This window comes from Rhinoderma darwinii, chromosome 6 (assembly GCF_050947455.1).
Source record: "Rhinoderma darwinii isolate aRhiDar2 chromosome 6, aRhiDar2.hap1, whole genome shotgun sequence".
Classification (NCBI taxonomy): domain Eukaryota; kingdom Metazoa; phylum Chordata; class Amphibia; order Anura; family Rhinodermatidae; genus Rhinoderma; species Rhinoderma darwinii.
The window spans coordinates 133,807,044-133,830,599 of NC_134692.1; the positions used below are offsets into that span (position 1 = coordinate 133,807,044).

The 23,556-nt window shown below is 42.7% G+C and overlaps 1 protein-coding gene across 1 annotated transcript in view; it reads left to right on the forward strand.

Moving 5' to 3' along the window:
* Nucleotides 1-3,543: 3,543 nt before the first annotated feature.
* The window catches only part of ADCY9 (adenylate cyclase 9), a 66,809-nt gene continuing 46,796 nt past the window's right edge, over nucleotides 3,544-23,556 (forward strand). The window contains exon 1 of the mRNA XM_075830456.1: nucleotides 3,544-6,096. Within this exon, the coding sequence (XP_075686571.1) occupies nucleotides 4,422-6,096 (1,675 nt within the window). The 5' untranslated portion in view covers nucleotides 3,544-4,421. The remainder of the gene's footprint in view (nucleotides 6,097-23,556) is intronic.

The following is a 23,556-nucleotide window of genomic DNA, read 5'->3' on the forward strand; positions in this document are numbered from 1 at the left end:
AGTAACTTTGTATACCATGCACCACTGAAAAAAACAGTCACTGTGGAGCTCTGGGCCTATAGCAGTGTGTCTTTACATTGCAAGCAATGGTGTCTCCTATATTATAAGCTCAGCAAAATATTTATTGTATGTTTAGCCAAATACCATGTTTGATTTCTAATAGACAATCCAAGACAAGCTCATATTACACTTTTATAAACATGAAGTTCAGTATCGTCTCCACCAGGGGGCAGCATTGATCTATCCAGACACTACTGCAGATAAAGTATTTCTTATTAACGCAGCGCACAATTGAAGCACGTGACGCGGTCTACAGGGATTTTATTGTCATTCTAAAAAAGAAAAATAAATTGTTCATTACAAAAAAAATAGAGATGGTAAAACATTGGGGTAATAAGTAATAAAATCCCAAATAGCATAATCCTTTGCTGCCCAAAAATTTGCCAAAAATATAATTTGCTGTATATCTGACGTACTACATCCCTATAGGGATGCACATACTTTCATTTTTAGTGAAGCCCCAGAGAATTACACCATTGTCTTATGTCTGTACCTTAATATTGCTCCGTCACTGAAAGCAAGGACTAGACAGGCTTGATCGCAACCCATTGAATAAATGTTTTTTAATGGGATAAGCGTCACCGGCTATGTCTGGTAGCCGCTTATCTCCCCATATAATAAGGGAATTTGAGGAGATAGCTTTCAGTCAAACGATTGTTATGTCTGTGGCCAGCTTTAGGCCCCATGCACATGACCGTAAAATAGTCTGCAATTGCGGACTGTAATTACGGTTTGTAATTATGGACCCATTCATTTCTATGGCCGACGGACACCTTTCTGTCTATTTACGGAAAGGTGTCCGTGCCGTAGAAACCTCCCGTAAAAATAGGACATGTCCTATTTTTTTATTTTACGGACCGTGCTCCCAGACTTTATAATGGGAGCATGGCCCGCAAATGGGGACGACTATGCATGGGGCCTTAGTCCATGAGCATAGCACGTATTCTAATTACATGCTCTGGATCTATAGGAAGTGTGAGGGACCATGTGATCATTTAACGCTGCGCCATATTTGATTAAGGGCATCTGTTCAATGTGTACTACATGTTTGGGTTAAATAGATAATTGGCGCAGGGCGGAATCGCCTGTAATTGCAAACTTTATTACACCAATAAAAACGACCAGTGGCAGAATCACCTTCACTACTTGTAATATGTGTTTATCTTCCTATAATCATTACCTGACTAATAGGCAGAGTACAGTAACAAGGACAGTAACATTCCTCTAACCTGTACAAACGAGATGTGACAGATGCTGGATTATCAAATATTCTGGATTATTGGACGTTCAAAGAAAAATATCGAAATAAAATGAAAATGTAAATGTAGCTATTTTAGTGTCTGCTTGTTTTATAGAAGTTCACAATTCCAGAACTGTTTCTGCCTACTTGCTGATGGTTTCCAGCCAGCAATAGATTATTTTTTAAAAACGTCTATAGTAAATATAGTATAGTATATTAAATACTATATTAAAAAAAAATCTGATTGGCACGGGTACAGCACTTGTCACATTTCGGGAAGCTGATTTTGCAGGGGTAATCCGTGAAGCTTTCGGTAGTATCGGTAGTATTCAAATATAATACATGGATGGCTCGAATCCGCCAGTTCCAGCTCATAGATGGGAGATCCTGAGTGGGGGAATAATAGGGAAAATCGAGAGGGGTTGTTTTCATGAAACAACCCCTTTTAGGGTCTATATAAATGAGTCGTTTTTGTTGCGCTTTTCATTATGTTTGTAAAAACCTTTTAATGGTAGTAGTTTAGATAATAGATGCATAATATGGAATTGCTATTCATGCCATTTTCTGGTATGTAAGTGCAGGGAGATCTCTTTAGGCTATAGAAAATTATTTTAAAAAAAGAAAAAGAAAAAACAGGCTTCTGCGGTGTGACTATCCCATTGTGAGGACAGGCTCAGACAGCGAGCAGATTTTGAGGAAAATTAAAGGTGTGGTCCCAATGACAGATAATAACGTACCCAGGTATATGGGGTGCAACAACTAGACGGAAAATTGAATACAACGCCAAATAGACAAGATCTGACTCATGCAATAACAATGTAACGCCTAAAATGACGGAAAATGTTTAAGGTGGACTTCCTGTTTAAGTTACTTAATTATCCAATTAGAATACCGCCAATAAAAAAAAATCACATTGTAACATCACAATTCATACAAGACCATGGATTTCCGCAATAGACCAATAGCGCAGAAAATTCACACATTTTGGAGATTTTTGCAAGTCACATGCATTTTATCCGCCATAGAGACTGCAACATTAAAAGAACGACCAGATGATCGGAGGGTCTGGCTTCCAAAATCACTGGCGATCAGCTGTTATTGCCGTGGGAAGTTGCGGCCAGCCATACTTTTCCATATGCAGCGACGGCTATAGGAGCAATGTAGTAGTATATTGCGGCTGTACTGATACTTAGCAGCCCACCGCTCTCGCTCATGGAGGGGGATCCCATGGTATGTAGAAAATGGGGTATCTGACTGAGATGACAATAACATGAACTTGGATAAAAATTATGCTAGGTTTACACAGCGTTTAAGGGATTACGTTCCTTGGTCAGCTTGCCGCCGAATGTATGACCCATATGTATGAAAATATATGCTTATATAGTTACATACATCTGCCATTGACTCCCATTAAAAAAAAAAAAAAAAAAAGTATACCGCACTGTAGTCGACTATGCTTGAAACAAAGATATGTATGCGAAAGGACACTATTTCGGCATACTTCTTGCTAAAAAAAATGTATAGGCAAATGTAGAACTCCGGCCACCAATCACTGCCCACAGCAATGATGTCACTATGGAAGGAACGTCACCACCATGGCTAGTGAATGACCGCAATGGTCACCTGTGGTGGTGTCCTCACAATGGATGTCATGCCAACGCACATGGAGGAGCAACACGAACATCAGACGATGCACGACACCGGCAGCAGAGTGCCGGAGTGGCATTTTGCACAAAAACGGCTATATGGATGATGAAGTTAGTGAACATGTTTTATCTACGCCAGTCATTGAATAGAGTGTGTAATATCTGTCGTCGTCCCCCACCCCTCGGCATTTTTCAATAAAACACCATTTTATCGTGTGACAATGAGTTAAGCGTTGATGCTGACGTTACCTAAGGTACAAAAAAGGAATCGGAAACGACCGTCACTTCATTTTGAATGTCAAAGCTGTGCACAAGCTGGAAAATAAGAAACAAGCAGGCTTATTATAGAGCCCTGAATTCAGGAGAATGGGAGTTATGGTTTGGGAACGACCACCGTAATCTTCCTCCCAGACAGGACTGACTGTATAATATGAGGGACATAAGGACTGTGCAATCCATCTCCTGCATCACTTCGCTCCTCATTCAACCTTTTTTTTTTTTTTTGCATATTTCCCCTTGAAATCACATAACTGTGGTTCTCTATCCTCAGCCTCTACCCCTTTTCCCATCACTCCCCTCCCTCTCTTCATTGCCTGCCCCCATTCTCTCGCCTCCTCCTCCTCCCTGCTCAACCCAGCATAGGAAAAGCAGCCAGGAAAGAGAGAAGAGAGAGAGCGGCCTGTCTGTGCACTGGTGTGAGGCCCCTTATGTCTGGCCAAAAAGAGCTGGAGCCTCCGATCCCTCCTCTGGGCACCCCTGACCACCAGGAAAGGGGAACCCCAACCTGCTGCATACACAGCAAGTGACAAGAAGCCAGCTAGTCACCAGGCACCACTGCAAAGCCATTGCATGAAGAGGGATCAAAAAATTAAATAAAGAAGAGACTGCAATTAACATCCAGCATTGGAAAAGCACCCAAAAAGAAGTGGGATCTACAGGCAGCTGCTTCTGTTCTTGTCTTTTTGCATTGACTCACCCAGTCATGTCATCCAGGGAATATTGGATTATTTTTCCATGAAAGATGGAGCCACCCCCCCAGTGTGGATGGAATATAATATATATTATTTTCTCTCTCGGGGTTTACAGTACTGAGTGAGTAGTTCCTAAATATTTACAGAAGGAAGGAGGAGGGAGATGATCCGCTGCAGGTTTCACCGTTTTTTTTGGTGTGTCTGATTTGCTACATATTAATGTATGGACTGCATTGCCACTCTGGTGTGGTCCGTCTGCATCTGGAGATATCTTCTCTCCTGAATGACTGTCTTTAGCTGCCAGAACTAGGAGACTGTAGAAGCTACTTTGCATGGAGGTGCAAGTAAGTGCTGCCTCAGGCAGGCTGGAAGCTGTCAAAACCCTTCTGTTAGTCTGTAGCTGAAGGTTAGGAGGGGGCGGTGGTGTCATTGGTGGTGTTGGAGGAGGTGTGAGGTGGAAAAAAGAAAAAAAAAAAAGTCTCAGGAAAATTATATATCGGCAATATGGCTTCTCCTGTGAACCAGCAGCTGCTGCATCATACGGAGGTGAGGTGTGATGGCAGTGGGGACAGTACTAGTGTAACTGTGAAAATTAATAGGCAACATCACCAAGCACCTTCAAGACGTTGCAAATACAGTATATCATCCAGCTGCAGCTCGGGGGAGTCTGGATTAAAAAAGGGTGGAGGTGCCGGAGGTGTTCGAAAACAGAAGAAGCTCCCTCAGCTTTTTGAAAGGTCCACATCCAACTGGTGGAACCCAAAATTTGATTCCAGTAACCTAGAGGAAGCCTGCGTGGAGAGATGCTTCCCACAGACGCAGCGCAGGTTTCGCTACGCTCTACTATACCTCTCCGTGTCTGGGCTCCTGTGGAGCATCTATTTTGGTGTCCATATGAAAGCCAAACTCATTTGCTACCTTGTACCAACCTTGTGCTTCCTTGTGGTGTGCCTAGGCTTCTTCTGCTTCACCTTCACCAAATCTTATGCTCGGCACTGCACAGCAGTCTCCTTAGTTGTCACATTGCTGGTCTTCGCCTTGACTTTGGCCTCTCAGTTCCAAGTTTTGACCCCTAAAATTGCTTACAATGACTTATCAAACCTTACTACCCTCCTGACTCCTAGTTCAACTTCTTGCATGTCCCAAGTTGGCAGTTTCTCCATTTGTGTGGAGGTTTTGGTTCTTCTCTACACAGTCATGCACTTGCCCTTGTACCTCAGTGTCTGTCTTGGGGTAGTCTACTCTATACTTTTTGAGACATTTGGATACCACTTTCGAGACGAAGGGTGCTTTGCTCCTTTGGCAGATAGGATGGCTCACTGGGAACTATTAAGCAAGGCACTATTGCATGTTTGTATTCATGCTATGGGAGTGCACCTCTTCATAATGTCTGAGGTCCGATCACGTAGCACTTTCTTAAAGGTTGGCCAGTCTATCATGCATGGCAAAGATCTGGAAGTGGAGAAGGCCCTTAAAGAAAGGATGATTCACTCGGTCATGCCGAGGATTATTGCTGATGACCTAATGAAGCAGGGTGACGATGAGAGTGAGAATTCAGTAAAGCGTCATTCTGCGTCAAGCCCTAAGAGTCGCAAAAAGAAGTCCTCTATCCAAAAGACACCAATTGTCTTCAGACCCTTCAAGATGCAAAGAATAGAACAAGTAAGCATACTATTTGCAGATATTGTAGGATTCACCAAGATGAGCGCCAACAAGTCTGCCCATGCTCTTGTGGGACTTCTCAATGACTTGTTTGGCCGATTTGACCGGCTCTGTGAGGAGACAAAATGTGAGAAGATCAGCACCTTGGGTGACTGCTACTACTGTGTGGCAGGATGTCCAGAACCACGGGCAGATCATGCCTATTGCTGCATTGAGATGGGCCTTGGAATGATTGAGGCCATTGAGCAGTTCTGCCAGGAAAAGAAGGAGATGGTCAACATGCGTGTTGGCGTACATACTGGTACAGTGCTATGTGGTATCCTTGGCATGCGGAGGTTTAAGTTTGATGTGTGGTCAAATGACGTCAACCTTGCAAATCTTATGGAGCAGCTTGGAGTTGCCGGCAAAGTGCACATTTCTGAAAAAACGGCGAAATATTTGGATGATCGCTACTTGATGGAAGACAGTTTGGTGGTGGAACGCGTTGGGCAGATTGTAGCAGCCGATCAGCTGAAAGGTAAGATCCATATATTTTATAGCACATGCTATTAGGCCTATATCCTAATCTTATGCTCAGAAACAATAACTTTTTTTACAGCGACGTGATTATAGAATAAAACTGACACCACGTGACCTGACATTTTAATATGAGGAAGCCAAAACGACCACAATCATAATTGAATTACCAAGGATTATTTTTTATGGCCTAGATCTTAGACAAACTTCCTTTAGTGTTGGCGAATACTGCCGGGAGCTATTGTGGTGTTATTTAATGAAGATAAGTACTCCCTTTGAACGCTGACACTTTTGAGTGTTATGCTCATAATTTGCTATGAGGAGGTCACCAAGGATTAGATTTCTATCTAGTACTTCCTGTCCTGTTCATTTGTAGTCATTAAATATTACATATTATTCAGCACTGCCTAATCCCGTCCTGATAATCTGCTATGAGGAGATCATTATAAAAGTACTGTGTAATCCTATTTTGATAATCTGCAGCCAGGAAATCACTATATGTCATGTAAATTCCCGTCATTGTTTTATTCACTAGCAATGATTCATCCATACATATTCCCCGCATCCACCCGAATGTCCGGGAGACCTCCCATACTCCCGGAGGAGAAGACTATTCTCCCGGATTACCAGTAAAGATATTATTGTTTAGTTGCACATATAATGCTGCTCCCTGCTGCCATCAATGGACCACCGATAACATCATGACGACATTCCAGATAAGAGAAGGGGCACTGTGGCTGGCACTAATATAAGGGGCACAGTGGCTGGTACTGATATATGGGAGCATTTGTCTGGCACTAATATAAGGGGCACTTTTCCTGGCACTGATATAGGGTGCACTGGGGCTAGCAGTTATATAGTGATCACTGTGGCTGTCACTGATATAGGGGCAATGTGGCTGGTACTGATATATGGGGCCGTTTTTCTGGCACTAATATAGGGAGCACTTTTACTTGCAATTATATTGAGTGCACTGGGGCTAGCAGTTTTATAGTGAGCACTGTGGCTATCACTGATATAGGGGCACTGTAGCTTGGACCGATAAAGAAGGTCCTTTTGCTGGCACTGTGGCGGGCATAATTTTAGGGGCAAGACATATTAGGGCAATTTTATGCGCTTTTCTGGGGATGCATTAGTCATGATTCACAGGCATTAGGTGGGGGGAAGGGTAGTACTGCCTGCTAATCCACAGTATTCAAATGTACATAGATCCAGGAGATCACTATATATTATACAGATTTCTAGAAGTCGATGATACTGCCCAATAATTCACATTCAGATAACACTATATATTCTATAGATTCCTAAAACTCCCTTATCCTGCTTCATAATCTACAGTCAGAGATTACTATATATTATCTTGTACTGCCTAATTATTTACAGTTTGTTAGACACTATCCATGATATAAAATTCAGAAAATGACTGATTTTGTTTATCTGTGTATATATATATGGATCCTAAAAATTAGTGGTGTTGACAGATAATCTACAAACTAGAGATCAATACATGTTATACGAAATCCTAGAAATGGATGATCCTGCTTGATAATCTATAGTCTGGAGCTTTCTATATTATGAAATGAGCGATCCTGCCTGATAAATCAGCATCGATCACTAATCTGCAATTACTGATCGATGCTGATTCATAATCCACTGGGGGAATATCACAATGTATTAGCAGTTATGATGTCATAGTACACGGGTGGTGAACCCAAGGCACGTTTGCCAAAAGTGGCACACTTGAAAATTCCCCTGGCACGTGCTGCATTGTCAGGTGGCCGGGTTTGTAGCTGGTACTGTTATAAGGGTTATATGGCCGGCACTGTTATGAGTGACCGGTGGCTGGCACTGTTATGAGTGACCGATGGCTGGCACTGTTATGAGTGACAGGTGGCTGGCACTGTTATGAGTGACCGGTGGCTGGCACTATTATGAATGACCGGTGGCTGGCACTGTTATGAGTGACCGGTGGCTGGCACTGTTATGAGTGACCGGTGGCTGGCACTGTTATGAGTGACCGGTGGCTGGCACTGTTATGAGTGACCGGTGGCTGGCCTGGCACTGTATTTAAGAGGTCATGTTGCTGTCACTGTTATGAGGGTCTTCCTGCTGTCGCTGTTATAGGAGTCCTGTTGCAGGCGCTGTATTTGGGGGTACTACTTCTGATGCTGGGGTCACTGATAAGATATCAGGTAAATCTGTGTAAAATTGTGGTAAACTATTGTTATGCAGACTGTATTAGCAACAAACAAAACCAATATTGCTTCTATAAGTCCTTACGGACTGATTCTGTTCTACCAAAAACTGACCTAAAGCAAATTCTCCATTGGGGTGATTAAAAAGGGGAGAAGGAGCATATTCAGGCAAGCCCTTTTTCAATGAATATCTAATTTGGAAGGCGATTTCCCAAGTCAGGGACCGCCCTCTTTTGCAAAAAAAAAACCACGTCTAAATACATCTTTTAGACTAAACAAAAACAATGGTTAGTCTTTCATCATTATGGTTTGGAAACATAAATTTTATATATATATACACACACATATGTGTTTGTTTAAATTGGACCTGCAGAACACCTTCTTTGGATACGATGAGCTACAAAAAAAAGTACTCAGGATTGGACAGCGCCACCCAGTGGTGAAAGCTCCATGAAAAAACGTGGTGGTACGGACGTCACTACTATAGACTGTGAATGAATCTGGTCACCACAAGGGAACCCATATAACATGAAAATAGCATGCAACACCAAGTAGTTGTCGCTGTGTTTGGACTTGAACTCATAGCCCAAGGCCTATGAAATAACAACTAACCACTGTGCCCACAGTTTCCTTTTTAAATATCGGACAAAGACCACATTGAATGAAATAATATTAAAGAACATATTAGATGAACGTTGGCTGAACCTGCCAATTTTGTGTAAGGGGGTGTCCTGACTACTCCCGATGGCAGAGGTTAGGGTAAAGAAGGATCAGACATTTTGGATTTCAACATGCCCGATCTTTTCTTCTCACGGGAGATAAGCCGCCTCCAAAGGCGTCTGGCATCATCTTACTCCCCTCTGTCCATTGAGTCCACATGCACGCCGAGAGTGCCTGTGTATGGAGGGGGTCAGGGGGAATAGGAGGTCTGTGTATGAGGGGGTTGTTCGGCCGACAGCTATCTGAGGTGTTTGGCCACCTATACTCTAAAAAACTTTTTAAATATAATTTTACAAATATTCTGATGAGCCGACGTTCATGTATCCAGGCTTGTCTATGGTATGGGGCTATAATTTAGCCATGATGATTTGTAGCATTCACTGGCTATAGATAGAGCATTGCTTTCTCAGTCCACGTCCAATTTGGCAGTCTATGCCAGGATTCACAGTGCTACACAAACTCTACTAAATGGCATAACTGATGCATTTTGATAAGGAATTGCACAATACATGCTGCCCTGGGAGTGTGAAGGTAAGTAATACCACCGTGCAATGCCTGAGTAATACTACCATACATAGTGCCCTCATAGTGCTGCCAAACAGTGCCCAAATAATACCACATATTGAGTCAAGATTGAGATGATTGAGTGGAAGTCTAGAGTGAATTGAGTATAGAGGGTATATTAAATGGTGGAGGCCCTTGGAGCAATTGCCCCTTAATGCCCATATATAGCCCTATCCAGCATGCTACTCTATATTATTATATTAAAATATGTACACTAACCATTTGGGGATTTTTGGTTAGTTCCTATGGCAGATGGAATACCATACCAATGTATAAAATATTATGTACCGATAAAATCTTGTACGGTAATTTTAGAGCATTGGCTCAAGCTGTGCAGGTTACGGTGTTATGATGGAAAGGGTTAAATTTCCCGCATTAAAGACCATTTACGCCCACGTGCTATATACTTAGCTCATATGATCTCAGCTGTTAGAATCCATTTACTTGTGGTTATATCACGTGCTTAATATTTTACTATTCGGCTGGGATTAGCATCTTTATAGTATTTTTTTTATTGTTTAGCACAAAAATTGGTGATAAAAGCAATTAAAAATGAAACTTTTATGTTATATTAGGACCTGTTCACATCAGCATCGGGCTATTGTTGATCGGTTCCGAACGACGTTTCCGTCGGAGGAACCGATGAACGGAAAGTCAAACGGAAGCCATAGCTTCCGTATGCATTACCATTGATTTCAATGGTAATGCTTCTGTTGTAGTTGGTTTCCGTTTGTAAAGTTTCCGTTTTTTTCGCAGAAACAAAAGTACTGTCGACTTCGTTATTGTTTCCGCAAAAAAAAAAAAAAAACAACGGAAACTTTACGAAAGGGAAATAAATGGAAACTAACTGTAACGGAAGCATTACCATTGAAATCAATGGTAATGCAAACGGAAGGTATGGTTTTCGTTTGACTTTCCGTTCATCGGTTCCTCCGACGGAAAGGTCGAACGGAACCGATGAACGGAAGCCATCGACTATATCAGGTCAAGATATTAGTTAATATTTCTAGTTCCTGGTATTTTCCACACTTGATTGTTTCTTGGTTTTACTATGTTACTGGCCAGAAAAAAATTGCAGGAGGAATTTTATGTATGCAAATCAGGACTTTCTAGCATTTTATTTCATGGAGCGGCCATCTTGGGTAAGTTCTGACCCGGTTCGTTCAACTTTTCGCCTCTGCCAAGGTTTTTATTTTTTTTTGTTTCAAAGTGATAGCAAAACACGGAAATGATTTACATAATTGCTGCGCTGGTTTAGAAAACACATTGCAAGCAGCGGTCTCATGAACAAATAAGGTTATAAAAAATCAGTCTGTTTACCCAACACGTGACACTAAAAAAATCTACCTCAAGTGATGTCTGAGGAGAAAAACATTGAAGTCAGTGACCTTGTAACGTCGAGTTGATCTAGATGTTCAGTAACGCGCTTTTGGTACTATTGTCTGTATATTTGAAATCAAAATTGGTAATTTCTTAAATTATTATATCTTAAAGGGGACGTCTGGTTTATAAAAACCCTTTTTCAAATATATCCTATTATGAAATTCTGAATATCCTATTATGAAAGCGGTCCCTCATTTGTAACCCCCATCAATTAGCCACGGCGGAGAGCGGATACAAAGAGCGTCTCTCTCTGGAGGACCCGGCACATCCGTGCATTATATGGATAGCTCATTGATTTAAATAGGATTTATGTAATGGTTAACTTCCCCTGAGGAGGTGCTGCAAGGGAATTGAACACTTGCTGCCGTGTTCCCCCCAGATTACAGATAATTGCTAGGGGTTCCTTCTAACAGAAAGGGATCGTCCAAAGTCATTAAAGGGGCATACACTGAAAGATATCTGCAAGATTTTGCTAACATACACATAGCAACAATGAGGGGTTTTGCGGGGACTTTGATATTGATGGCCTATCCTTAGGATAGGTCATAAATATCAGATTAGTGGGGGTCTGATTCCCAACACCCCCACGATCAGATCAATGAAGCGGCCGCAGTACTGGGTCCTCTTCATTGTTTACCAGGCACAGCGCCATACATTTAATAGTGGCTGTTTCTGGTATTGCAGCTCAGTCCCATTCACTTGATTAGGACTGAGCTGCTGCTGAGAGCTACAGCACCAGGCACAGCAAAATGTACACCTTCTTAGCTGACTGATCAAGGATAAAGCCATCAATGTCAAAGTCCCCAAAAAAAACCTTTAACCATCGTCTTCCAAAAACAGTGCCACACTTGTCCACAGGTTGTATGTGGTATTGCTGATCCGCCCTATTAATTTCAATGGGGCTACGTGGCAATACCAGACACAAGCCATGGACAAGTGTGGCACTGTTTCTAGAGGAAAGCAGCCATGTTTTTGTAACTATTCACAACCCTTTAATCATAGAGTATGGTGCGTAGTACACTGCTCCAAATTGAAGGGATTTCCTAGGAAAAACAGGTGACAACCTGTTTAGAAACTTTAACGGTGATACTATTGGTAGTCACCCAGTAACTAAGAAATGGCTGAGTAGGATTTTACAGAAAAAGACAATACAAAGAAGTTTATTTATTGATCATTTTGTTTTATTTTAGGGGGGTAATGCCCAATTAATGTAAAAATCATATTAGTTGAAAAGAGCTGGCCATTCAAAATAAAGTGTTTTTCCCGATTTTTACCCTTGAACCAACAGCTGTCCCATGACCTTCTCCCACACACTTTATTTTTCTTGATTTTCTAGTATTTAGGGGAAAACAAAATGTTTTGTAGACAATGTACAACCTTTGTCCGGCCAGTGGGGTATCGATCCAGGTGTGACAGATTCCAAGAGAAAGCTGCACAATTCTCATCTATGGCTTTTAGCTCCTGTATCTATTATGATTTTTGTTTGCTCATAGCAACTTTCTCTTCGTTAATATATAGGATAGCTATAGGATAATGGAGTCTGTAATATATAGGATAATGCACCCCTAGTTTATATTATAAGAATAGAGCTTCTTGTCCAGCATTGTTTGATCATGAAATGCCCATCCGAGGTGTATAATATAACGTTCTGCAACAACTAGGTCAGAGAACTATATGATACAGGCTGCAGAACCTCTTTTTAAAGAGAGAGAGAGAGAGAGAGAGAGAGATCACTTCATATCAGTCAATCAGTGGCTGACACAGAAGAAGAAACTCGCAAAAGCGTTCTGAGAAAAAAACGTATGCAGGCAGAGATAAGCAGCGCCTATATAATGACGCTTATCTCGGTATAAACTGAAATCACCATGTATTGATTATGGAAATTTGATGTCAATAATAAATTAAAGGGTAACTAAATGTTCAAAAAACTTCTGACATGTCAAAGTGACATGTCAGAAGTTTTGATCGGTGGGTGTCCGAGCACTGAGACCCCCACCAATTGCTAAAACTAAGCGGCAGAAGCGCTCGGGTGAGCGATGAGCCGCTTCGTCTCTGATCGGCTTTTCTCGGAAAGCCAATGTGACGTGTACGGATTCAATATAAAGTCTATGGGCCCGTACACCGTTACATCGGCTTTTCGATAAAATAGCCAATCAGAAACGAAGCGGCTTAGCATTCACCCGAGCGCTTCTGCCTTTTCATTTTAGCGATCGGTGGGGGTCTCAGTGCTCGGACCCCCACCGATCAAAACTTGACATGCCCGAGGTTTTCTGAAAGTTCAGTTACCCTTTAACATTGATGTGTTATGTATATAGTATTATTTTGTATACTGTTACATCTCTCCCAGTTTCCTCCTGTTCCAAGTATTTATGGTGACAAATAGATAAGTAAATGTTTTTGCAAGAGGTAATTGGGGTAAAACAATACTGTCTGTTTTTGTTTACTTTGAGAGTTGAGGTCACATAATATCTCTTGCCCAATGTCGTAACTGTGAATACATGCTTACCTTTTCCCTGTCCAAACATTTCTATTATCTAAACCTATCCCAGGGGCCGTCATGTGAGCTTAAAGGGTGAGTTCACCTTTGATGATAGGCCTTGATATTGTTCTCTGCAAAGATACAATATGTCTTTGTGACCCTTTGTCCGGATACATTCATGGCTGGACGGGTTAATTTCTCTATTCTGTATGACGGTGGTGGAGGGGGCGGTTTGGTGGATCAATCCTGATCTCTGTTATTGCTGTACACACAGGCAGGGTCAGCAAGAAGTCTCCGTGGGTTGTTTTATTCCCTCTGTATTTGTTGTCAAGTAGGTTTCCCATGGGAAGCTGCCGCAACCAACCTTCATTATGCACCATAGACAGAGGGGTAACTGGGCCCCAATGCAAAAACTTTTACAGGACCCACTTGCAAATTTTAGTAGCAGTGTCCCCTTCTGGGGCAAAAGGGGGTGGTTGGGATTCCCCGCATGTATCAGGGCTTGGTTTCTGCGGAAACCTTTGCCTTCTCATGGATGTCTGGCGGAGGTGCGTTTGCTATGGCATCTGCTCTTTATAGAAGCCAATGACCTCCTTGACTGTAATTTTTAAATAAATATATATTTGATTGGCAGGGGTCCAAAAGCTGGGACCACCACAAATCGCTAAGACCAGGGATGAACGGTGCCATGTGCAGTAACTTCTTTTGACACCACCCTATAGTGTGCCATAAGGTGCCCATATAATATAATTCTACAGTGTACAAATAACACTGCCCAATCGATAAACTAGGGAATGAAGTGGCATCCTGTGCAGCAGCCTTTTTGTAGGTTCAGGCAAAAATGGTGAGATTGGTGATGCAAGATTCAGGTGCATAGCGCCCCTTTCTGTAATCACAGGTGATGTGCCCTGTGAAACCACACGGGCCGCACACCCCTAAGGCCGGCCCTGGTTATTACAAAGAAGCCATGCCACTCTTTCAAAACCAGTGCAAAGGGAAAGTGAAACAGTTGCCCATAGCAACCAATCAAGTTGCGGCTTTCATTTTTCGAAGGGCCTTTGAAAAATGAGAGCTGGAATCTGATTGGTTGCAATGGGCAACTGCCTGACTTTTTCCTTTGACTGGTTTTGATAGATTTCCCATAATGTATTTTACATTTTATTTCTGTATTCATACATAATTTTGGAAACTACGCTATTGATTCCATCAAAACGACAGAACCCTTGCACAAGGGAGACAAATGGAAACCAATGGCACCGGATCTATCACCATTGAAATCAATGGTGATGGACACGGAAACCTATGGTTTCTGTTTGTATCAGTCAGGGTCCCGTTCCGATGGAAAACTCATACGGAACGTGGGAATGGGACCCTGGCTCAGATGTGAACGAAGCCTAAAGGGCCTTTTACACCTGCCAATATTCGGCCGATGCAGCGAGCGCCGATCAACGAGACATCGTTGATCGGCTCTCGTTTGCTTCTGTCACACGGAGCTAAGGATGGGGACGAGTGGCCGGTACTCAGATCGCTCGTCCCCATACATTATTATCATATCGGCAGCGCGGCACAGGGAGATGTGGTGCAGACAACAATAATATTTTACTTTTTTCAAACGATACGACCAGCAGATGATCGAGCGTTTTCTCCTTCATCTGCTGATCACTGCGCTGTTTACACAGGGCAATTATCGGCAACGAGCATTATATGAACCCTTGTCCGCCCAATAATCACCCAGTGTAAAACCTATAGGCCACTGGAGTTATATGTATTAATTACCCTCTTATCACATGTGCCCGATAACCTCTCACATTCCCTTTATTATACACATATTACCTGCACACTATCTTGTATGTTTAAGATAAATTATATTATCTTCAACTGGAAGGTAAATTCCTAGACATCGATCTGTACACTTCGAGTCACTATACTGTACATAAATACAATAGAGCAATCAGATATGTATAACCCTGGTCATCGAGGTTACCATACTTAAAGGAAAACTCCACTACTGATGAAAAATTCGTAACTTTCCATAATTACAATCTACATCAAAGGCTGAGTAAGGGCCCTTTTATACTGGGCGATTATCGAGCAGACAAGGCTTCATATAAGGGGGGATTCACGCGAGCGTGTATTCGGTCCGTGCGGGCCGCGTGGTTTTCACGCGCCACGCATCGACCAATACAAGTCTATGGGGCAGTACAGACAGTCCGTGCTTTTTGCGCAGCGTTTGTTCGCTGCGTACAAAACGCGACAGGTTCAATAACTCTGCGTATTTCGCGCATCACGCACCCATTGAAGTGGTGTCTTTGAGATGAGCGAACCCGGACAAGCGAACCGAACTTCACCGGGTTCGGCCGAACTCGTTTTGGCCGAACCCGGCGAAAAAATGTCCGGTACGCGACGTCAGGACATAGTCACTGTCCAGGGTGCTGAAAGAGTTAAACTGTTTCAGCACCATGGACAGTGACTACCGATCCCAAAAAACATGAACCTGTAAAAAAAAACGAAGTTCTGACTTACCGATAACTCCCGGCTTCTTCCTCCAGTCTGACCTCCCGGGATGACAATTCAGTCCAAGTGACAGCTGCAGCCAATCACAGGCCAAGCACAGGCTGCAGCGGTCACATGGACTGCCGCGTCATCCAGGGAGGTGGGGCCCGATGTCAAGAGAGGCGCGTCACCAAGGACGCGTCACCAAGGCAGCGGCCGGGAGGGCAGATCTCGGTAAGTACGAACTTTTTCTTTTTTTTTGACAGGTTGCTCTATATTGTGTTCGGCATTCACTGTCGAGGGTGCTGAAAGAGTTACTGCCGATCAGTTAGCTCTTTCAGCACCTTGGACAGTGACGGGCGTCGACTAGCCTCATCTCTATGATGATGGCTGCGCGAAAATCACGCAGCCGCGCATCATACACGGATGACACACGCAGCTGTCAAATGGTTTTTGCGCGCGCAAAACGCCGCGTTGTTTGCGCGCGCAAAAACGCAACGTCCGTCTGTATCTGCCCTAACGCTCGTTGACGATAATTGCCCTGCGTAAACAGGGCAGCGATCAGCAGATGAACGAGCAAACGCCCAATCATCTGCTGATCGTATCGTTTTAAAAAACTGAATTATTATCTATGTCAGCAGCACTGTAAACAGGGAGACGTGCTGCCGACATGATAATAATGTATGGGGATGAGCGATCGGAGTAACGTGCGGTCGTCTGCATGCATAGCTCAGTGTGACAGGAGCAAGCGAGCGCCGATCAACAAGCTGTCTCGTTGATCGGCGCTCGAGGCACTGGCCAAAATTGGCCGGTATAATAAGGCCTTAACTTTCTAAATCCTTTGCTTTACTTACTGATTAGAGTTACAAACTATTTTCTTCTCCATTCTTGTCTAAATCTTAATTCTGCTGGTTTTCTTTGACTAGGGAGGTGGGAGCAGTGCATTATGAGAGCTCAGATGACACAGAGATAAACTATTAGGGCACATACCTGACAGTAGTGTGGGGTTAACTGTTGTCTGTTTCCAAGGGCAACCAGAAAAACTTTGAAAGTAGTTGAATGTACGAATGGAAAAAGCACCATAAAATAATCGAAGATTGGTACAAATACAGTAAAGCAAAGTATTTTTAAAGGCTCTCCGCTCTGGCATTTTAGAGAGTGGTCCTGAGCGGGAGACCTCTCTCTAATAGGGCACATGAAATGGGGTTGTCCACTTCAGTCTGGGTGTACTTTCCTTCAAGAGGATGACTGACAGAAAGTCTAGAAAAATCACTTTCCCCCAATGATTACCTCTAGTTCTGAGAACCTCCAGTAACATTTACATATATGTGAAGGATAACAATAGTGCACAAGAAAGTGATCGCTGGTGTCGCCTCATAGTCATAGCTGGATTTTCCAGCCCTGTCATGTATTCATTGTAATCTGTCTATTATGACTACATTGTTTTAGGTCTTCAAGGAATATCGCAAGGAAAAGGTTGAAAAAAACGAGCATGAAATAACCTCCCTGAATAAAATACATTCATCTTATATATTTTAAGCTTGTCAGACATGCGATCGCTACAAAGGACCTTTTCATATACGGCAGCCATTATTATAGGTGTTGTAATAATGATACCAGGGACAGAGCATATGACTGTCATTTTCGACAAACAAGCTCCAGGCTAAATCGGTATCTGAAATCTGTCATCTTTAAGCCTGGCCAATATGATTGATGATTGATGATCCCTACTGAAAGACGATGCTTGAAACGTACGGAGGTTGCGATAGCTCAATGGCGGAATTTCACTGAGAAAATCTTTGTAAAGTAGGAAAATATTTTGTTTTTTTATGTGTCCGGAACATCGAAATAGCTTTAAAGATGGCCCTGTTGCAAAAATGGAGCCACTTTCCTGTCTCATACAACCCATGCCATGACAGTAGGACCAAGTGCTTGTTTCATCCCCTCGATCCTTGTAGCAGAAATTAATCGTGTTACCCCTGAACTGGTTTTCCCTAAAGGGTGTAACAACCAATGCCTCATGCACACGACCGTTTTTGACGGCATCCGCGTGGCACCCGATAGTCTTCACGGACCCATTCACTTTAGCGGGTGAATCGGGTCCGTGAAAAATGGTCCGAGTCTCCGATCCGAGGAAACATAGAACATGTCCTATCTTTCCTCGCATCACTGATGGGACTCAGACGGCGCACACGGTCGTGTGCATGAGGTGTAAGGTTGCAGGCCAGAGGCATATCATGTGCCAGATAACAGGGCCCTGGTGCGATTGCTGGAAACTGGTGCCAGATTATCACGCTTTCCTGATTATCCGATAGCGGATTAAAGGAATTTCACTTTATATTGACATACATATGACTGGATGGTATTGGGGGGTTAGATGTAGACTCTCAGCTTGTAGTTTTCTGATGAACGCAGCAGTGATTCCCAATGACATTTGATTGACGCGCTCGACTCTCTTCACTTTCACTTGGAAGAGCAGACATCCTTTTATTCTTTGGCTCTCTTCGGGCTGTTTAAAGAATCTGAGTGTTGAGTTGTTTATCAAAGGCTGTTCCTTGGCTGGCTGCACCTTAATGGGTGGTGACTGAAGATATATATATACGCCGACAAGTGTGATCTGTATGTCTGGACTATTATGATAGATGAAGAGCTGCCAGTTATATATCTATTAGCACAAGTGCTTCCGTAACACACATCGCGTGCACTGCAGTCAGTGCCAGGACACTCTATCACACGTCAGTCGTAAAGATGGAGGCCTACAAAACGACGTCCTGGAAGTTAAATCGTCAGGTTCCAATTTTTTCCAATCCAGACTTCCATTGGTGATTGTGTGGGCACGGCTACTGTGCCCATGCAGTCACTAGGATGTACACGTGTGTCGGGATGCAAGAATAAAGTCGGAATGTAACTGTAAGATATTTTATAATAAAAAGTTTGGCAACTTTCTTATATACTTTGTGTTTTAATTCACTTTACCATTTTTAAGACTCCTGCTTATTGTCAGTGAATGAAAATATTCATATCCCAAGTTCTGCGAATGTTAGATCAGTAACATAATAGACTAGCTGCAGATTTGATTTGGGAGGGGGGGGGGGGGGGGATACGGTGCCATACGGCGACATACAGAGTGTCCATGGCTTTGCTGTGTGTGTATAAACCCCAACAGGTTTTCAGCCACTGGATGTAAATAAAGATGTTTCCATTCACTGACACTCTTTAATAGAACGACAACGCGTTTCTGGACCGAACCAGTCCCTTAGTCAGGTTTGTAACAGTGTTACAGACCTGACGAAGGGACTGGTTCGGTCCAGAAACGCGTTGTCGTTCTATTAAAGAGTACCATTGAAAAATACCTCAGACAACTCGTACTTCTTCCTCTGTGCCTGGCGCCGTTACCACATACGATACTGTCCTTTTTGTACTCAACTTTTCATTACACGATTGCCCCCGGTAAGAAGGATTCATCCACCGAGGGACTGCAGTGGGTGGCAGCCGGCAAAGACATTGTTCATTCCTAAAATGGTCTCGGAGGAGCGCCGCTGATTCCGCACCTAACTTCTCTATTGTGCATCCATTCACTGACAGCAAGGAATTTTTGAAAAAATGATATTAGAAAGATGTAGAAATTCTCATTATACATGATTTAGCTTTATTAACATGACTCCCATTCTCCGCCTGGATGCGGTCACCGGCAGCCACCTCACCAGTTGGGAGGGGGGGGGTCAGAGGATCGGTACCTACAACACATTTATGGCATATCCTGTGGATGTGAATAGATGTCTGAGATGAGAAAATGCCTTTTTTTATGGCAGAAATGTGCTGATCAGGACTGACGTGGCGCCAGCTTTATGCTGAGTCTTCAATAAAGTGTTTATCACCTTCACTTTTTCACAGTTGTGACCCTTACTCAATATCAGTGTCACAAAATACAAGACAAAATACCAGTGTCCCCCTACAATGTTTTCCTGTATGTAATGCCCTGATTTATAGGAGAATTATCGGTAGCTTTTGTAACGTCTCCAAGTGGTGGAAGCCATTTTGGTGGCAGAGCTTGAGTTCTCTCTTAGGTTGTCGCCCTCAGTCCCAGCGCTTGGCATAACACACTACGGCAGATTTACTAATACTTTCTACGTTTTAGACAGCGTAAACTTAGGCTGAGTTCACACAGAGTTTTTTGCAGGCACGCCGTTTGCCGTGTTTTTCGCTGCATTTTTTGCGGCGTTTTTCGCAGCATTTTCCGCTCGTGCCCATTGAGTGCCACGGGCAAAAACGCATCGAAATACGCTTTCTCTGCCTCCCATTGATGTCAATGGTAGGTCAGAGGCATAAACACCTGAAGATAGGGCATGTCGCTTCTTTTTACCGCAAGCGTTTTTTACCGGCAATCAGAAAAGGCGCCAAATTTATCAAAATGGGGCATGCTGTATGACAAATTTTGTGCATCTCTCTAGACACTTTCCTCTTCTTTATACCACCTATTAGTTGTCTTCGTTTAAGTCAGTTTTTTTTGCAAAAACGTTTCCACATTTTGGCGCATGGTGTTGAATTGTAAGCCACGCCGTTTCCACTGGACCATGACCGCTTTCCCACTAAGTCACACCCCTTGCCGAGCGTTGCACAACGGTGTCTAAAACAATTAATAAATAGGGTGCATGTATGCCAGAATTCTGCCTAAATTTTTTGTAAATCTGCCCCAACGTGTCTAGAGTGCTCCTTTAAAATCTCATTGACGTCACATAATGTAGACGTTTTGCTTGACTGCATCTCTATAGTCCTTGATGTGCGCTTCATGCATACTTGGCATCTCCATAAAGTGCTTCAAATCCTGGAGAGGTGCACTGTGCAAACTGGTAATGTTTTAAATTAGTTGGATTGTAGGAAATCTTTTAATTAAACACATTTTTCTCTTCTAAAATCCTACTTGGTGTAGAAGTCCAATGTGCCCGATCCTTACTTGTCTGTCGTCAGGGGACAGTTGCGCTGCTCCCATACATATCAAATTGCTGGAAGAACTCACCTTCAACATTTACTTGATGTGTATGGCCAGTGTAGAGGTACTAAGGCTGAGATAAATTGTTAGGGGCGTGTCTGTCAACAGGCTGGTTGACTGTTTCTAATAAAACCAGCAGAATTGTGAATGCAGCTCTGGAGTATAATACAAGATGTACAACATAAGTAATGCAATGTATTTACAGTGATTCAACTTGAACGGTAAAATAGTTTTCAGTGCTAGACATATGCTGGAATATAATATGGATTGTGTAAATAGCAATTCTCAGTAAGGTAATGTTACCCGAATAGCTTACTATTGACAGACTGTAGCTGACGAACGTGACGGGGATATGTGAAATTCCTACTAGCCACGTAAGTTATTAACACGGTTATCAGTGGCTCAAGAATAACATTATAATCAGGACATTTTTGCTTTAAAGTGCAACTCTCCCTATGGAAACACTCTATGGAAGGGAATTGCATGATGGGTAATTCCGTTAGGCCATTTTCACACGCCGGTATTTAGGTCAGTATTTTACATCAGTATTTGGAAGCCAAAACGAGGAGTGCAACATAAAAAAAAAAAAAGTATAATGAAAAGATTTGTACCAATTTCGTGTTTTGGACCTACTACTAGTTTTTGCTTAGGCCACATGCACATGACCGTATATTCATCCGTAATTTCAGTCCGTAATTACGGACCCATTTCTTTCTATGGACGACGGACACCTTCCTGTATATTTACGGGAAGGTGTCCGTGCCATAGAAACCTTCCGTAAAAAATAGAACATGTCCTATTTTTTTTATTCTACGGACCGTACTCCCAGACTTTATAATGGGAGCGCAGTCCGCAAATGCGGATGACTGTCCGCAGCCGTCGGCGGCCGGCCGTGCCTGTAATCATGGACCGCGATTACGCTCACCGTCGTGTGCATGGGGCCTGACAAATACTGCAAAATACTGACCCAAATACTGCCGTTTTATAGTGACCTTATATATTAGTATTGGAATCACTGCGGGAAGCATCAACAGAATACAGGCATCATTTACAGCAGTGTGTATTCTGTAAATGGTGTTTCCATAGGGGTGTGGCAATGTTAACTTTATTCTGCGGGTCAGTAAGATTACAGCGATACCACATTTATATAGTTTTTTTTATGTTTTACTAGTTTTACAAGGAAAAAACTGATTGTTAAAAATAAAATTAGAATTTTGTCGCCACATTCTGAGAGCCAGAACTTTTTTCTTTTTCCATCGATTTAGCGGTATGAGGGCTTATTTTTTGCGGGGTGAGCTGTAGTTTATATTGGTAGCATTTTGGGGTACATGAGACTTTTTGATCCCTTTTTGTTTCATTTTTTGTGGGAGATGAAGTGACCACAAAACAGCAATTCTGACATTTTTTATTTTTTACGGCGTTCACCGTGACTAAATAATGATATATTGTAATAGTTCAAACTTTTACGAACGCGTCGATACCAGTTATGTTAGTTTTCATTTTTTTACGTTGTGCTTGAGGGAAAATGGGAAGGAGGTTTTCTTTTTAAATTTTCATTTTTTTATTTATTAAAAAAAGGTTTATTTTACTCGTTGCACTAATGTATTGCAGTATATCGTGATTCTGACAGGCCCCTATAAAGCCCAGGCAGGGTTTCATAGGAGTACAAAGATGGCGGACCTGGGGCCTTCATCAGGCCCCCAGGCTGCCATGCCAACCAATGGCACCCCCGATCTCGCTGCTGGGGGGGGCGTTCTATTTCTGTGTAGTCTGCGCCAGTATGAGGAGATTTTGGCCTTATTTATGGTCCGTCACTCCTGTCAGGTCTACACCAGCCAGAAATGCCATCACGATTCCAGCGCTTACCGTCAGCTTTCCTCAGGAGGATCGCTGCCGGTCCATGGTAGCACAGGCCCCACACTCGTCAAACAAATAATAAAAAAACACACACACTTAAATTGGATGAATAAGGCCACAATGTTTATTAGGAGGAACAATGATGATAATAATAATAATAATTAAAACTTGAATTAATAACTACCAAAAACTTACTGAAATCATCAAAACCAATAAAATATCAGGATTGACCAAATAGTAGACCAAGTCCGCCCAGCAGAACAAACCCCTCTAGTAAACATCGTGACTAAAGAGGAAAAATTATTCAAATTGGGAGGGATTGGGGGCGCAGGTCCGCGTCTTGTTCAAACTGCTTGACCATGACGATGTTGGTTCTATTTATATTCCATTTTCCCGCCTTTGGAAATACAACCACCAATCATCTGTTGCCAGGGGAGATTTCTGCCTGGATATAGAAGAATCTAGAACCAGCTCATGCCAACTGCACAGCTAACATAGGGGACGCCACCATGGTAAGTACCACTACATAAAAATAAGAAGAAAGAGGGGGGGGAGCACGAAACAGAGAACAAACACCAAATATGCTCCTATAAAATTAACCACATAAATTAAATGAATACGGGGGCCGTGCAACCATGTGTTCCCGACTCCCCCAAGCTAAATGCTCTGGGGGGGCCCTGTAATTACAGTCAATGGCCAGGCAGCATACCTTCCAAGTAAAACAGATGGGAGCCGGAGGGACAAAGAACATAACAGAAGATCATCATTAAATATGTTTTT